Source organism: Amphiura filiformis, chromosome 5 (genome assembly GCF_039555335.1).
Source record: "Amphiura filiformis chromosome 5, Afil_fr2py, whole genome shotgun sequence".
In the NCBI taxonomy this organism is placed as follows: Eukaryota; Metazoa; Echinodermata; class Ophiuroidea; order Amphilepidida; family Amphiuridae; genus Amphiura; species Amphiura filiformis.
This window is the reverse complement of record NC_092632.1, coordinates 36877337-36895611: the sequence shown is the minus strand read 5'-3', so window position 1 is coordinate 36895611 and position 18275 is coordinate 36877337. Positions and strand designations below refer to the sequence as shown.

Sequence of the window (18275 nt, the reverse complement as noted above, 5' to 3'; positions counted from 1 at the left end):
TGTATGCCTTTGTAGGAAATACTGCTGGTTTGTACAGGTGCACAGCAAATGAAGAACATCAACTCAGCAGCCAGAACATCTGAAACTACCAACTTATGACTTACGCTCATTTAGAGGTAGCAGGTCCCACTGTAAACCATCCACAACCAGTGCAAAGCCATGATAGGTATCTATGCTTAGCGATTGGGTATCCACATTTGTCATCACTATGATTATGTACTACCCTTTAAAAAGATACTTCACATACAGATTTCAAATTGTTACTTTGATTTTGTTTTTCTAACATACTTGAAGGTGTCTTTTAAAAACACATAGCTGAGTCCAGACAAGACAGTTGAAGTTGCTGTTATGCACCTACAAATGAAAAAAGAAAGAAAGAACATGTTAGCACTTATCTGAATCGTACTAAACACAATATGCAACATAAAAAAAATATACAATACACAACAAGAGATGCAGAAGGCCAATCAGACCAGACGAGCCGTGGGGGGGGCACTCAAGTTGCATTTTGATAGGAAGAAATTTCTTAACACCAAATTTATACTTTTTTTGCCTGGAAATAGACAAAAGATATCTGTTCCCATATAATTGTTAATTTTCTTCCGTTTTATGTATTGTGTTTATTTTCATGCCCTAGGACAGTAGTTTGTATTGCACTTTTGTACCTATGAAAAAACACTTTAGAATATATATATTATGTATATCATCATCAGACCAAATGTTTTTGTTGTAACATCGGTTATTTTATCTGATAGGAAAACAAGTAAGAGTTCTTTTATATTCCAAGTTGGTTCAAAGACAAAGTGGTTAGATTAGCTTACCATAGTGCTTGTAGAAGAGGGTGATCCACATAGTTGAAGACAGGGGCTCCTATTGTAAAGCCTACAAGAGCCACTTGAATTAAGGTATTGTACTATAATGAAGAAAATAAAATCACAAATTATAAATATAATTCACCCATTAATAGTTTGTATTATTAGCTTTTTCCCCTAATTTCACTATGGCATGTAAGATTTTGGCATTTTTCTTTCAAGGAAACCAAATCTCTAGCCAAGAATTATAGAATGGTCCCAGTTGGTTTGTGCTCCTCTGTCAATAAACAAACCGTCTGGCGACAACTCTTGAAATGATGATTGCTGATCGGTTCATGGATTTCCATTGGCTATGGAACCATGTGACTGTGTAATTAGGATGTGACTTGTGTAGAAGTGACACTGAAAACATAATATTTGTACCTTACTGCAAGCGCAAAATGTACAATAGTTACAATAGGATTATATTAGGTGCTGCAGCCCTAATGCACCAATCATCTGAAAACCACCTTTCATGCCAGAGAAGTTGCAGCACATTGTGTGTACTATTTGCAGCCCATTGCATATAATAGGGAACCGGGGATGGCGCCAATTCCATAAACGTCCCTGGTTCCAACATGAAATGTTTTGACGGTGACAATATATGCAAACATCCACACACCACCACCCTCCACACAAATAGTTAAAGCTACTAGTATATATAATATACTTACTTTGCTAATAGTTGTGGGTTGCAATTTCACGGTAGTATGAGTTAAATCAAAATATTTCGATAAAGTTTTCGGTTCAGGTAGAGACTTATATCTTAACCAGAACACACTGGTAATTAGCATTACATCACGGCCTATGATAATAAATGTCAGGGCCCCTGAAACACAAACACAAGACATGTATGGATTAGATTGAGTTGATATCAAAAGGTTTCTCTGTAATGAAATGAAATGGCTTAAGGGGTCAGTCACCCACCTCTGCTCAGTATTTTTTATAGGGCCTGAGAGCACATCAGACAAACCAAATTGTATTGTAAATACAAGGAATGTCCTTCTGATATCAAATAATTTTGATTTGAAATTGCAATATAATACAAATTTTATGGCAAATTATTAAAAATTAATATTTGTGACCCCTCAGCACAACTGAGCCCGGAAGTCGCCAATCATCATTTTTGAGATATTCAACCAAAATATTCTGCTTGAAATTAGCTTTAAAATGATGTATATCATGTCTATAGTACTTGACATTTAAGTAGTGAAAAATCAATAAAACAGTCAATAAATCCTTTGTTTTCTATTATTTATTGTTAAGTTCAATGGAGTATATCTCAATAGTGGCACTGGCGACATCCGGGCTCAGTTGTGCTGAGGGGTCACATTTGGGTCACAGTCAATAAATCCTTTGTTTCCTATTATTTATTGTTAAGTTCAATGGAGCATATCTCAATAGTGGCACTGGCGACATCCGGGCTCAGTTGTGCTGAGGGGTCACATTTGAGGTCTTTTGGGAAACTTCATGTACAACGTCGCTATCCGAGCCCATAATAACAGTATAATGTACAGACTACAGTAGGCCTAATGTACAGTCCAACCTCCCTTGTCCAGAATTCTTTTATATGGATCTCTCCGGCTGTGGGACTGTCATAAGAAAACATGTTTTTAATACTTTTTGACCCCTTAATTTCATGCTCTGAAGCATGGATTTGAACTATGTTTGTATGCTGCATTTAATAGCACTCAAAAAGGTGGGAAAATTATTTTAAAAAGTGAAGGGCCTAAACACTTAACAACATTTTTGCTCAACAACTCAACAGTGTCATCATGTGGCAGTTACAGATGCTAATAAAATGAGGATGGGGTAACATTGCTACTTGCTAGTTTTATGAAGTCACTAGTTCAGTGGAAAAAGATAAAATATAAGTAACATACACATTTTTCTCATAATTGTCTAAATAGAGTGCAATCTGCGACTGAGAACATTTTAATATTTTTCCTCCACCATTTTTTTGTGCAACTTGATAAAGTGAATATACATTATAGTTACCTGGAATAAGCCCACTGATGGTCAAGCTGAGGGTGAGTACTGTTATCAATACCTTGTCAGCTAGTGGGTCTATTATTGATCCTAATACAGATTGTTGGTTCTTGAAGTTCCTTGCAATCCAACCATCCAACTGAAAATACAAAAAAATGTGTGATTGTTTTGAGTATCTGCTTTACATACAGGTAACTAACTTAATCCAACTTGTATAAAACATTCAAGGCAAACAAGTTCTGATGTATTAGTTGTTATAAATTTCCCTATATATAACCCATAGCAAGCAGGTGGACAGGGTGGAAGAAGTCCAGGGGCCCCGAGGGCTCAGGGGCCCAAGCAAAAGCATGAGTTAGGGATAGGACTGATAAAGGGCTGATATACATACGTAGGAGATATTGAAAGGGCCCGACACTGCTCCTTGTCCATGGGCCCCCAAGGCTCATTGTTACGGCCCTGTAACTTAGCCACCCAATGTCCTCTTTGAAAGCTAAAAATACTGATAGTTTTATACATGTGCAAATTGTTGTGACCATTGTATACTGACAAATCCCAAAATATGTTACCAGACTACTTCGTATTTAATGACCGTGTCAAATTTTTGCGGCACATTGCACCCAGGATAAGATGCGATACCATAGCCTCTCAAAAACGCGCGTCCAGTTGAATGGTTTTAAGACTTTAACTTTATAGTACCCTATACAGAAATCCCAATAAAATGTCTCTATCATTTCAAATTTTGTTCATTTAATATGCACACCACATGTGGATCTTAATCTCAAAGAGGATTGCAAGAATATTTTCAAGCATTGTTGGCTGAAAGGATAAAAACATGAAACCAACTTCAATTGAGGCAAGAACATGGAAAAGCCAATAAACTTACCACATCTGTAGCACTTGTCACAAGAAACAATGATGCAGCAAGAGTATAATACTCAGAGATGACCAGGTAGCCAAGTACTGGAGATAACAGAATTCTTGAAACGGTCAGAAAATTGGGTATGGTGAAGATGTTTTCATTCTGAAAAAAAAAATAATGTGAAACTTCAGGACAAATTGAATGTACAAATTATCTTTTTTTGAACTTAAAAATACTTTAAGGTATGTCAGAAGGTAGCATGACCTAGCACTGTTTACACTCAAATATGGAGACAAACAAACAAAAACACAGTACTAACCGTTTCCTTGACTTGCTCAATCTTTTCTTGTACTTTTTCTCTTGTTTCTTGCATTTTTTCTTTTGCCATCCTATAACGATCCACAATCCTTGTACCATGCCTACTTTCAAGTTCACTCTCATGAGCAGGAACATCATCATTATGGCTATCATCAGCATCACATTTGTCTGCACCAAGTTGCTCATCGTGAGTTCTTACAGGCCTGGATTTTGTTGCTTTACTAATTGGCTCATTCTGTTTATTCGGTACTCCGTTTGTGGTACTATACTGGCACTGCTGAATTGTTTGTATACATGATGAACTCAATGCAGCATATTTTGGATGTCTCCAAGTTCTGAATAGCATTTGTGGTTGCCTTGAAGACAATTTGAAGCAGCGTATTTGACCAATTCCATGATGAAATAGCTGTTGGGGTACAGTCCTGGTAGCACACACTGAAACGTTGGCTAATACATGTAATGGCTTACTCAGCTTGAGAGCTGAACACACAAGTGAAGAAACCATGGTGACACAGCTGTTTGCCGAACAGGTGTGAGATGAATTGCTGAAAAGTTACAAACAAAACAAAACAATCTATATCGTTAATTATGATTGGGCACATTTATTGGAATGAATATGTGATAGTCTATGGTTGTCCAAATTATGCTTAGCCTATACATGTATTAAGCACAATCGTCAACCATTTGCTTAAATTTTTCAATATAACACATCAAAAAAGAGAGCCCCACTAGATTGAGTGCTCAAAACTTTTCTAAACAAATAATTAAAAGCAATAGATTGATATGAACATCTGGCAAATTTGTTGGCTGCTGAAGGCACAATGGGAATATCTCATTTAGTTCTGACGATATGGACTGTTGATGTTAAGCTTTCAATTGTGGATGATACATGTACAGGGTGTCCCAAAAAAAAGAGGCCCCACATTGCGCCTCTTTTTCTCCTATTTCTGAAACGTTGATCAAATATATTTTGGTATGTAAAGAAACCCTAAATCGTTAGCTTTAATAAACCAAAACAATTCTTTCAATCGGCTCACAATTTTTGAAGATATGCCCTCTTTAAAAAATGTACCCGTTTTTTACTCTGTCCACGGATGAGGTTTGGCTACATCAAAGATTTAAACGAAACACACGGTTAATGACATGGATAGATAATAGCATTAGTCTTGGGAAAGCATTCACTATAAGCGAGGATCACCAGCTAACTTCAAACATCTTCGCAACCCAGTATTACTGCTGCATTCGCAAGTATCCGCGACAAGGCCTTAAGGATGGTATGCATAGCGCAATTAATGCAATGAGAACTAGGGCTGAAACCTGTATTCGCCACGGAGGCAACCAGGTAGAGGGCAGAGCAGCACAGTAAACTCACTTCAAAAGAACCAAAGACAAACTAAACAGCCCTTTTCAGGGCTACCTTTTAATTCCAAAAAGAGAAATGACTTATGTCAGTGTCAATAAAAAGAAAGCAAGAAACGAGAAAAATATAAGTAATTGCAAGTATAGCAACAGAAGTCCCATCCCACATCAATTTCGCCCAAATTAATGACACTTAACAAAATCCATAACCCATAAGCCCACCGGTAAAGCCCATTCCCTTAAATAAAGTTGTTATTTTATAAAGTTATCATCGAGGAATGTTTTATATTCATGCATGGTATATGCACTTTTCAATCTTTGAAGTAGCCAAACCTCCTCCATGGACAGAGTGAAAACGGATACATTTCTTTAAAAGGACATATCTTCAAAAGTTATGAGCTGATTGAAATAATTGTTTTGGTTTATTAAAGCTAACGATTGAAGGTTTCTTTACAGCACAATATATATTTAATCAACCTTTCAGAAGTAGGAGAAAAAGAGGGCGCAATGTGGGGCCTCTTTTTTTTGGGACACCCTGTACATGATGTACTAAAGTGTTTAAATTTGATAAGTTTATAACAGCAAGTGTTGCCTATTTCTAACAGTCTAAAAGTAAGTTGAAGTGCAATTATTTTAACAACATTTTTTGAGGTGATTGCCCATCCTCCATCCTGGTTGGCTGTGCTTACTCGCAGTGGCATAGCTGCAGGGGGGGCAGGGGGTCAATTGCCCCCTGGCAAAAATTGCCTATTTGGGCCCCCGCCCCCTAGTGCAAGGAAAAAGGAGAGAGAAGTAGCTGCCGGGGGGGGGGGGGCAGAGGGGCAATTGCCCCTGGCAAAAATTGCCTATTTGGCCCCCACCCCTAGTGCAAGGAAAAAGAGGGAAAAGGAGAGAAAGAAGAAAAAGAGAGAGAGAGAGAGGGAGAGGAGGGGCAGAGAGATGCGGAATCCATACGATATGCAATACCATACGATTATATCAATAAGCCTTGCAAAAATTGTCTATTTGCCCCCTTCAGAGTTTTAATTGCCCGACAAAAAATGTGATTGCCCCGGGCTATCAGACAGGCGATTTGTCACAGCCTGGCAGGGAACCACAAGTAAACTCATCAATATCCAGTCTCAGAAATTATATCTTTTAACAAATTCTGACATAAATTATTCATTACATTCATCTTCTAAAGTTTCATTCAGATTTCCTTTGACAGCTTAACCATTGTGTATATGTGCGCGACGTCAAGCGTGTGCATTGGACCTTGTGTAAATAATACGTGCTGGACGGCTCTCAGTAGGCCTACGCTTAATTTGTAAAAGGAAATCTGAATAAACCTTTATATGGGCCTTTAAGGGCAGAGTAATGGGAGAGAACACCGACCTTTTCGAGCATCATTATTTTTTAATTGTATGTCCAAAGTATATAAAACTATACATTTTTGGAAAGGAAATGAGTCAAGGAATCCCATGGTGACGTCAGATTTGTTCAAAAATCTCGAGTTTTTGAAAAAAATACAAAAATGCACTTTTTTACCCCAATTTTTTTGTGACAACTTAAAAAAGGATCCGTTCGGAGTAAACAAAAATTAGTTAGTTTTTCATGGAGAAGAGACATGAACTTAGGGAAGGTTTTATTTATTTTTTTGAAATTCGTCTTATTTTTCGAAATAATAGCAAAAAGGATGAGAAAAAAGCAATTTTGTCACTCTATTAAGCTAAAAATTGCACATAATGGTGTATATTTTTGTTCAAAACAAATATTTTGAAAAAATGAGAAAACCTTCCCTAGACTTTGATGTGCTCTAAACGATAGTGCAAAAGTTTTACCATTTGCTTGCATATTATTCGAGTTATCTTGTCACAAAAATCGCACAATATTGTTAAAAATGAACTCTGAGAATTCGACGTTTTAGTAAAAAAATGTCAAAATTATGCACAAAACGTCGTTATATTTAAAAACGGCAAGACTTTCACGCTTGTAAAAGCTGTATCTGGTGCATGGTCTAAATATGCATCTTTTTGCACCAATGAATCTATAATGTCTGTTTTTAGTGCGCCTAAATCCAAAATAATTAATAAATCTAAGTGGCTTTTTCACTGCAAATTTTTGTATTGTTTACATCACATTTGCTGGCGTTAACAACATAGCGAATGCGCCTTGATCATGTTGGACATACGCGCAGAGTTAGCGCCAGCGTCACGCTGACGCAAATCGCGCAGAATCACAATATTTCGCATTCGCGCATTGCCGCCAATTTACTAAGCTGTCTTGAGCCATGTGACTTTTTAGAGTTGAAAAGAGTGAAATAAATCAAGCAAAAATACAAGTAAATATTAGGAAGTTGTATTTTTATCAGTTTCAAGTGAAAGAATACATCTTAGTGTTGATAAATATCAAGAAATCTCAAATTCGGGTGTGGACGAATGTGTCTCCCCTTACTCTGACCTTAAGGGGGTACTACACCCCTCAATAAATTTGTGTATATTTTTGCATTTTTCTCAAAAACTAATAACTCAGTCATGTCAGTGGTAACAAAAGTTATGTATATTATAGGGGCAAGGAATGCAATTACTACAATGGAATTTCAGTGACCCAAGACAAGCGGCATGTTATTTATGATTTAAGAAAAGAGGTACCGCTAGGCCCAGGGGGTACTCAGTACAAATGACCATACGGGACGTGCACGCAAACATGGGTAGCATTTTCAGCCTTCTGGTATATCAATGACCCCTTTTTCAAAGCCTATTTTGGTATATGAATGGATCCTTTTTTCAAAATTTTCTAAATTTTTTTCGGAAAACAGCCCAATTTTTCCTTAATCTGGCCAAAATTTTCAAAATTTTTCCAAAATTTTAGGAAAATTTGTAAAAACTAAGACAATTTTGGGTAAATTCGCCGAAAATTTTGACTTTTGGTATATCAATGGGTCCAAATTTCTTGAAAAATTGGTATATTTATGGGTCTACTTCCAAAATCTCAGCGGCACGTCCCTACCAAAACCAAACTTGAGTACACCGCCCCGGGCCGCTAGGATGTACCTCATTTCCGATCATATACTGAACCGCTTGTCTTGAATCTGACACTGAAATTACCAGTGTAGTAATTGGATTCCTTGCCCCAATGAATAATATACATAACTTTTGTTACCAGTCAGTGTGTTATTATTTTTTGAGAAAAATGCAAAAATAGTCACAAATTTACCACAGGGGTGTAGTACCCCCTTTATAATCATGTATTGTAGATTCATGTATGTACTGTATTATAGTACATTACTATAAAGTTTATCATGTATATGGGTGTGATTTATATCGTCATGATCGTCTGTGTTCAATAAATATATTTAAAAAAACGTATATTTTCGATCTATGTATTACCTTGTCTTCAGAATATGCTTTTAATTTTCATTTGAATTGAACTTTAGAATTTCCTCCACTTGTACTTTGTACATGGGCGCTGACATCTTGCTATTAATTTAGCCTTGTTCACGATAATGTTGAGATCCGTGGTACTTCCCTTAAAATAGTACAGCAATTTCTTTCATATTTTTGCTTAAAACCTTTATTATAATAAATATATGTTTAATAATATTATTTGAAATAAAAAATATCAATTTTAAATGAAATATTGTAATAAAGCATGTCATTCAAGACGAATATTCATAAAATAAATACTACAGGCTGTGCTTGGCAAAAATATTGAAAGCCTGTCATAGAAAAATTTGGTTGTGTTTATTTTCGTTGCTTACGTGGCGTGGCATAGTAAAAGAGAAAAAAAACACTCTCTCTAACTAGATCATCTCAAAATGGAGGTAAGATGTTAAAATAAACGTTAAACCAAATCTTAATTAAAAGACAGCTTTCTATTTTACATGCTAAAGAAAGTTAACTATAGCATCGAGTCCGAGATTCTGCATTTTCTCCGGCCAGTCCGGGCATTGCCAATTTGGCAGTAAGCTTAAATTTCTTTCCCATTCTGATGTTATTGTTACCTTATATAAACATGTTTCACAGTCAGATATTGATCATATGTCTGCCATATCGGCTAGGGTTTAATTTGAGCCGAAGAAATGAGAAATAAATTTAAAACAAAAGTTTGGCAATGTCGGCAACATCATTAATATATGCGAGGCCTGTGATCCAATCAAAACAAATTGATTGCCTGACCGCGCACTAATTGCGAGATCATTAATAACTCACAATGACTCCTGATGCGCTACAATGACTTCTGCGTGCGCGTACGTGTATAATAAGCTAAGCATAATGGCAACGCACACGCCTATGCGATGCCGTCGCGCCAAGTTCTGTCATTGGTAGCTCGGCTTGAATGTTTAATCCGCCTGGCCGATTTTTTGTAGGGTAGGTTACAACAATAATTAAAACTGGTTATGGCATAAAATAACATAAAATGCTATTTTGATTTGTTCAAAATATTAGATATGACGGTAATGAATGACAATAATAAGGCCAAGGAAAGTCGATTTTGAATTTCCCGTCACCCGCCCTCACTTCATTTTCTGACCCTCACTTGAATTCATTATTGTGATTTTCCAAAAAATACCAATGAAAACTGGTTATATTTGCAAAAAAATTATGAATATCCCTTTATTTTTTGTGGAAAAATCAAAATCAAAACATACATTTTACTGTAAACCTTGCAGACTCTTTGTAATATACTTTTGAATCTCATTTGGGCTAATTAACATCCATCTTCAAGTGAGTGAGCGGCAAATAACAACACATTTTACATGCGTGTTGGTCATATAATGAAAGGCAGACAAATAATGAATAATGAATAATGAAAAAGTTACCTCACTTGTTTTCAGAAATTATGTGACGGGAAACTCAAAATTGACTGTTAGGGGCCTAATAACTTTGCACCATCTATTTTGAGTTCATTGTGTGAAATTGTCAGGTTTTGTTTTGGGCTGAGGTATTTTTCCTCCGAGGAAAAATACGTCAGCCCAAAACAAAACCAGGCCCGATTTCACACAATGACCTCAAAATAGATGGTGTGCAGTTATTATTGTCCCGGTTATTGGTCTAATGAATATGTTAAGTCACCGAATCTTTTGGCGAATGTGTGTTCTATAATCCCCTGGTCATGCGCATTTTGTTTTTGGGACAATATAGTCAATATTACTGCATTTGCCATGATTTGGTTTTTGTTATTTGAGAAATCCGGAAAAAAATTAATACGTATTTTACATATATAGCAACATTTTACATTTGTTCGGAAGATTTAATTTTTTTCTCTTGTCACACAGTACATTTCTTATTATTTTTGCCTTTTCACATCAACACAAGTACTTTAAAATATATGTCATAGTATCTGAATTATCTCTGTCCAAATTAGAGCAAAGGTTTCATATTTTTATTTTAACCCAGTTAGAAGTATATTTTTACCAACTTTTTTGGTGCAATGAACCGATCGTGATCGGCTGTGTTTACTTCCAAACTTCCATTGCTATACACGGTAGCACACTTCATATATTTCAAGTTATGGCCGCTTTGTACACTAGCTTATATAAAAATGCAAAACTATATCAGTGAGCAGCTCTCCATTCAAAACTACATGTATATATCATCCATGTTTTTTATGACTTTATCTTTCAACTACAATGTACGTATAAATTTAGAGCTATCATCCTAAAGTACACATTCTAAACTGCAATCCAAATACTATTTGGCACATTTTCTGCCTCTCATTATCACAAAATAACAAGAAAAACATTCCCAGTGTGTAACACGGAAGTGAAGACAAGATTGCGACTTTGGGCGAAATTTGAACTCGTTGTACCACAGAAAATCATCCGAACAATATGGAAAATATTAAATGTTTTTTTAATCAATCATGAAATATTAATCTGAATAATTTATGGAATCGATGCATACCAAAAACAGTTGAGTAGATATCGTAGTTAGTAAGTTATTTAATAAGGGAGTACTACTTTGTACACCCCTAAATAAATAAATGTATGACTATTTTTGCATTTTTCTCAAAAACTAATAACACTCTGGTAACAAAAGTTATGTATATTATAGGGGCAAGGAATCCAATTACTACACTGAAATTTCAGTGACCCAAGACAAGCGGTTCGATAAATGTGATAGAAAATGAGGTACCGCTAGGATGTACCTCATTTCCTATCATATTTACTGAACCGCTTGTCTTGGTTCACTGAAATTTCAGTGTAGTAATTGGATTCCTTGCCCCAATAATATACATAACTTTTGTTACCAGTGTGTTATTATTTTTGAGAAAAATGCAAAAATAGTCACAAATTTACTACAGGGTGTAGTACCCCTTAAGCTTTCTTCTTGGGTCTTATTGCCGACCTAGAGCTCGGGGCAACCATGATTTTTCAATATGTATCACAGTATTAACTATCAATCCTCTAGCAACTCAGCTAATTTTGGTGTTACCAGTTTTTTCACTCATGATTTCATCTGAAAGTTGCCATATGCATAGACCTAAATCTAACCTATTCCCATTATTTTGTCTTCCAGAATGGACTCGCAGACATCAAGATGTTTGACTCGAAACTGTTACAAGAGCTTGATTTTGAGAGGAAGTGTAAGGTGACCTTTGACCCTGTGATCAGTCCATCAAATCCAGGAGAGTCACTTGTAATGAGGCCATTATCTTTAGGAGATTATGACAGAGGTTGGTATTCAGGTATACTTCTTATTTAATAGGCAGGACTGATGCTGGGCAAAAATATTAATGTGATTCTGGTCACCCGATGACCACGTCTCAACCTTGCTGACATATATTTTTAGGATCCCGTCATTCCCGATCTACGGAGTAAAATGGACCTGACTTAAAACATTTTAAGCCTCTACATATGTTCTAAAATAATTGTTCTTCTTCTAGTTACACTGAAGCCTGCTTAGTTGAACTTAATCTGCCCTCAAATTAATTTGGAATATATACAAGTACAAACTTGGAAATGCTCCATTAAATTGTGTGTTACCACTACATTATACTCCAGGATCAACAATTTTATTATGCTACAAACATGTACATCTTATGTGATTGTACACTTGCTTCCCTATTTGAAAATGAAATAGAGCTTTTAAGCTCTAAAATACAAAGCTCTTTTAATACCAAAAAGTTGTATTTATTATGCAAGGCTTAACCCTAACATGTCTGAGTACTAACAAAATACTACTTGATATATGCGCTGTTCGTGCGTGCATCCCACGTGGTGTGATGACGCAATCGCGCTAAGTGATATATAGGCTATATAGAAACCCAAGCCCTTTGGCAAAGTGCCGCTGAGCCAGTGGTTGGCATGCGAGGGGTCTCGGGTTCGAAACCCCACCCGGAGCAAACAACTTCTTTCTTTGATATCTCTCTTTATTCCTTCCTTCCTTCCCTTCCCGTCACCAAAAAGCCCTTGGCGGGTTAGGGTTTATAGGTGACCACTATCGAAACTCAATATAGACTCGGTTAACCCTAACACGCCTGAGTACTACACAATACTACTTGATATATGCATTGTTCGTGTGTGCATCTCACATGGTGTGATGACGCAATCGCCCTAAGTGATATATAGGCACAGTTTGGCCAAAAAGCCCCTGGTGGGTTAGGCTTAATAAATTATTTTACAACAATATCATCTTTTTCAGGTATCATTCAATTGCTAGGTCAGCTGACAGAAATGGGAGATATATCAAGAGAAAAGTTCACAGGTTAGTAATTAAGGGGTCGGTCACCCAACTTTGCACAGTATTTTTTGTGGGACCTGAGAGCACATCAGACACACCAAATTGCATTCTGAATTCAAGGAATGTCCTTCTGATATCAAATAATTTTGAATTTTATTGAAATTTGCGATATATAATATAAATTTATGGCAAATTATTTTGATATTTAACAGTCCTCGAAGTAAACTTTATAAATCTAATAATATGTGCATGGAGCTGGAGGAAAAGCCTTCCATCATATGAAAATTTTGACCTTTTGTATTGAAGATATACCGTATTTCCTCGAATAGTTGCCCTCCTCAAATAAACGCCCCCACCACTTTTTTCAACAAAGATGTTTCAAAAATGCCGATATTTCCATGCTATCTTGTGTAGTAAGCTTACCAAGTTGCTCACATGGTCAATAATAGCAGCAATAATTGGCAAAAATCTGCATCAGAAACCCGGAAGTGAACCAAAAGTCAGTGTTTCTAGTTCATAGTTCGTTCTTTTAAGCTTACCTAATGATTTTAACGGGAAATGACCTCTAATAAACACCCCCGTTTGGAAAATGCAACACCCCCGGGGCGTTTATTCGAGGAAATACGGTATACCGTTTACCTAAAGTTTCCTAAAAGACTGAAAAAAGTTGAAAATCAAACTAAAATGCTGAACTCTCAATCCCATGACAAATACAAAGAGACTAGAGGTATTTTACAGTCCGAGTCCATCTTCCCTTTGAACCGTTGGACTTTCTCTAGATCCAGGTAGACTGTATCATCTAGGGAAGCGGTAAAGTAAAGGTTTGAAGGGAAGACAAAATAAAACTCAAAATTAGCTGAACAGTAAACAGTTGTATGAAAAAGTTTCTGGGTCTGACACATTCAGTCAAGGAAGGGAGAGGACAGAAACAATAAGGGAAAGTACATGAAGGCCCCCAAGATATAACTTTCCCTTTTGAGTCCATTTCTATGGGAAAGAATCTGGGGAAGAATGCAGCCACGGCACGGTAGCATGAGGGAATAATTTGAATTTTCTGGAAGAATAGACACACTGATCAACTTGAGATCCTAGTGCCTGTACTAGTTGGCAACCTGTGATGAGGTTTCACCAGATGACATTGTTTTATAGTATAAATGTATCATTTTACTTATTTGTTTGTTTGTTTTACAGAGAGATTCAATAATATGAAAAAGGATGGTTACTATTATGTAATTGTCATAGAGGATACACAAACAAATCAAGTTATTGCTTCAGCAACTGTAATCATGGAACAGAAAATTATAAGGCAGTGCTCACTGGTGAGTCCCTTAAAGGCTTAATGTACGATTTCCTTCAAATTTTAAATTTGTCATTATATACTCAAAATGCTGAAATAATACTAGTAATAATGATCGGGAATGGTTTCTGTCCATTTTGAGCTGAAATAACGAGGTAACGTGAAAGAAACACTGCTTGTTATTTTGGCCGTTTAACATGCAGTTCTATGGGCGGACATAAAGTCATAATTTCTTGAATTATGACTTTATGTTGAACTTTGCTCTGTTTACCTACAAACACAACAAATTTGGCTGATTCCATTTAGGTGCAAGTTGTGACATGTGCAAACATTACAAATATGCCAAAAAATCAGGTTTGAAAAAATTAACCAAATTCATATTATAAGATCGTACATTATGACTTTAAGTCAAGAGTACCGGTAGTCCTTTTTTACCTATCCCATCATGCTCCTTTCCAGGGGGCCATGCAGTATCTAGCTAGGGGTTATGGACATCAGGGGACAAGGATGAAGAATATCACCTTCATTCCTGAAACAATTGTGCACACATAGCATGCAAAAATTTGCACAAATGCCACTAATTTGGTTATAATCAATCTTACATGTATATTAAATAGTCTTACATGTATATTAAATAGTCTTTCATATAATCTTACATGTATATTAAATAGTCTTTCATATAATCTTACATGTATATTAAATAGTCTTTCAAATGACTATTTATGTTGAAATGCGTGCAAAGCTTGGCCATAGCTATGCCACTGGGGTCAGGTAGTCTTAACTCTACACACAAGTTTAGATGCAGTGCATGAAATCTACCTTTTGATCACAAGGTATGTGAATATCGCCCGCTGCAGTACTCCTTGGAATAAATAGTGCTCCCTGGAATAATGTGTGTGTGATATAGAGAAAATATCTATCAAATTGTATCATAGTTGAATAAATAATAATAATATTATTATTATAGTTTAGTGTTTCAAATAAAATGCTGTATTCAGTTGAAGGTTAACTTTAGGCAACAAAAACATAACTGTCCTACGAGCTCAACCAACCCAGATTGTGCATTAATTGTTGGCATTTTTTTAGCTGTATGCAATAAAAAAACATCCATGGGGGGGAGGGCCAAGGTGGATTGTTTTGACTGAAAATTTTATAACTATGAATTCATATTTTTCAAACTTAAGGTGGTACTCTACACCCCTTGATAAATTTGTGACTATTTTTGCATTTTTCTCAAATAATAATAACACTGGTAACAAAAGTTATTATACAAATATTAACTGTCTATGAGTGTGATGGTGAAATATAATCACGAGGTGAAAGATGGATTGTTCCATTCCACGAGCCGAACGGCGAGTGGAATGGAACAATCATCTTTCACCGAGTGATTATATTTCACCATTACACCTAATTTAAGACAGTTAATATTTGTTTTATATCACTCATGCATAAATTCTATTACTAAAATACTATTTAAGGTAGGAAATACATTTTTTTCATCAACATAACACCATGTTTTGCGGTGATATACTTCACATTTTGGGACCCACCCCATAACTAAATCGGCGAGTCCAAGAGTCAGCGCATGGCTTGGCGCTTAGGCGCACTCTGCAAAGCACATGATGGGAAATACTATCACACGGAGTGGGTGATGGTAAAAATGGCAAATGGTAATCAACCAATGAACTGTCTAGAATTTATGTATGAGTGATATAAATTATAATAGGGGCAAGGAATCCAATTACTACACTGGGATTTCAGTGACTCAAGACAAGCGGTACATTATGTATGCTAAGAAAAGAGGTATCGCAAGAATGTACCTCATTTCTCAACATATATAATGAACCACTTGTCTTGAAATTTCATTGAAGTAATTGGATTCCTTGTCCCTATAATATACAGAACTTTTGTTACCAGTGTGTAGTTAATAAAAAAAGAAAAATGCAAAGTTAGTCACAAAATTTATCAGGGATGTAGTACCACCTTGAAGTGATTTTTAGGGTATTTATCCACTATCCATGCTATCAGAAGAAAAAGAATCCTGACTGACCAACGTATTTGGCAGGTCCATCCACCTGTAAAAGAGGTAGTGTGGTTTTAGTTGCCTAAATTCAAAATTCCCTCTTAGGGTGCGCACAACTGATGTCACTATCAACAAGAACAAAAGTAACATCAACTAAAAACAGCAAATTTTTATCATTTTGTCATTCTTTTTATCTTACTCAGAAAGGAAGAATAGAGGAAGTTGTGGTGAATGAAAATTACAGGGGAAAACAGCTGGGAAAATTGTAAGTAGAAATGAAGTGTATGTTATGGTATGTAAGCCTAATAGACAGTTCTCTCAACTTGATTCTCAGAGATACCACTGTTATGTTGAGAAAGACCTTAAAATCTGAACTTTCCTTTTCTGTGTATTTTTTGTTCAGTGGAGGGAAAATTATATCAGGTTTTGAAGAAACAAACAAACAAACAAACACATATATTGAAATATGGTTTCTCTTTGAAGAATGGACAGGATAATGTTAAACAGAATACTGCAAGTAGAAATTTCAATTGAATGAACACAGCCTGACATAGTGTGATGATTTTTCGCTTATACTGTGCAATGTATGCCAGCGTGTGAAACTGAACGTGCATAACGCGGAAGTGAATGCATCCATGCCAACTCACTCATGATTGGTTAGTATTTTACTTATTGCATCCAAGGTCATGCATTCAGCCGTTGAAAGCTGTGTTCGTTCAATTGAAATTTCTAGTGTAGTAATATTCCACTTTGGATGAATCAGGAGTCACTTACCAAGGAGGAAAATAAGGAGTGATGGATCAGGGGCTACTTTTACATAATAAAAATGGCACCTGGTTCAACAAATTTAACTACAAAGGAACCAGGGGGCATTTCCAATCACCAAAGAAAAAATAAAAATAATAGATGTGCTAGATGATTTCAATAAGCACTTCAAATTTGATATTTTTGGTTCACTATCCAGGGGGCCAGTTTTGTGAGACAAGTGTTCCCTGGTCAACTAAAATCAAGATGGAATCAGGGCCCATTTCAGAGTTTCTTGGCCAAATGGCTCCCGTCTCCCACTTATTTTCACCTTCATCAGCTAGGCTTAAATCCTAGTTTATCCCCAAACCCAACTAACACACTTTGATATCAATATCCTTTTCAGGCTGGTTTCTACCTTGATATTACTTAGTGAACATCTAGGTGCGTACAAGACAGTACTTGAAACCAATGAAAAGACCATACCATTCTACAAAAAAATTTGGTTTTGAACCCAAAGAACATTCTCTGCAGCTGTACCATTAACATGGCAGGGTAGTCATCAGCATTGGTCTGGGAAATATGTCTTCTGATGTGTAGAGGATGAATAGGAGTGTTTCTTGTGGATTCTAAATACCTACTTCTATGAAGTCACATTTTAATCCCAAAACCTTTGTACACATTGGTCACAGTGCATTTATCAAGCAAGTGCCTTTTCAACTTTCCTACTGCATTTTCCACTTTTTGTATCAAAGCATGACTGTGTCAATATGTTGTACACTTACACAAGGTACACCAGCACATTGCCCAACCCAGTGTAAGTGCTGAGGAGACCTGAATCCACTTGAAGCAAACAACTAATGTATCTATCTCGGGGGTAGCTGAGTAAATTGTTAGTGTGTGTACACTTCAGTGAAGCGCATATTGAATTACCAATACATATTTATCATATCAGAATTAATATTATCACAAGTTTCAATCAAGTAAGCTCCAAGATAGAGATTAAGGCTGGCATTTTCGCCCAAGATTACATTACCGGGCAGGAAATACCCTGCCCGGTGCCAAATTAAAAAAAAAATATATATATATATATATATAGTGTAAGAAATTTGCATATATATATATATTTTTTTTTAAAGTTATTTTTTTCGGTTTTGTAGTGTCCCTGAAC

At 36.1% G+C, this 18275-nt stretch overlaps 2 protein-coding genes across 2 annotated transcripts; one reads left to right on the top strand and one right to left on the bottom strand.

Moving 5' to 3' along the window:
* Positions 1-168: 168 nt before the first annotated feature.
* Positions 169-8845, bottom strand: LOC140151863 (cardiolipin synthase (CMP-forming)-like). The gene is made up of 7 exons (XM_072174182.1): positions 8745-8845; positions 4019-4562; positions 3724-3861; positions 2850-2979; positions 1526-1680; positions 822-913; positions 169-354 (listed from the first exon to the last, which is right to left on the bottom strand). Exons 2-7 carry the CDS (start codon positions 4520-4522, stop codon positions 261-263), a joined length of 1113 nt encoding a protein of 370 aa, XP_072030283.1. The 5' UTR covers positions 4523-4562; positions 8745-8845; the 3' UTR covers positions 169-260.
* Positions 8846-9059: 214 nt separating this feature from the next.
* LOC140153068 (glucosamine 6-phosphate N-acetyltransferase-like) lies at positions 9060-18121 on the top strand. Its single transcript, XM_072175669.1, has 6 exons — positions 9060-9178; positions 11877-12033; positions 13002-13064; positions 14232-14359; positions 16564-16625; positions 17511-18121. The coding sequence occupies exons 1-6, from the start codon at positions 9173-9175 to the stop codon at positions 17614-17616; spliced, it is 522 nt and encodes a 173-aa protein (XP_072031770.1). The 5' UTR covers positions 9060-9172; the 3' UTR covers positions 17617-18121.
* The last annotated feature ends 154 nt before the right edge of the window (positions 18122-18275 follow it).

Coding starts and splice junctions, on each gene's coding strand:
- LOC140151863 (XM_072174182.1), bottom strand. CDS start 4,522: ATGGTTTCTTCACTTGTGTGTTCAGCTCTCAAGCTGAGTAAGCCATTA. Junction 3,862..4,018: donor TTGAGCAAGTCAAGGAAACG/GTTAGTACTGTG, acceptor TTTTTTTTTCAG/AATGAAAACATCTTCACCAT. Junction 2,980..3,723: donor TGACAAGTGCTACAGATGTG/GTAAGTTTATTG, acceptor TTGTATTTTCAG/TTGGATGGTTGGATTGCAAG.
- LOC140153068 (XM_072175669.1), top strand. Junction 12,034..13,001: donor TTTAGGAGATTATGACAGAG/GTTGGTATTCAG, acceptor CATCTTTTTCAG/GTATCATTCAATTGCTAGGT. Junction 14,360..16,563: donor TTATAAGGCAGTGCTCACTG/GTGAGTCCCTTA, acceptor TATCTTACTCAG/AAAGGAAGAATAGAGGAAGT.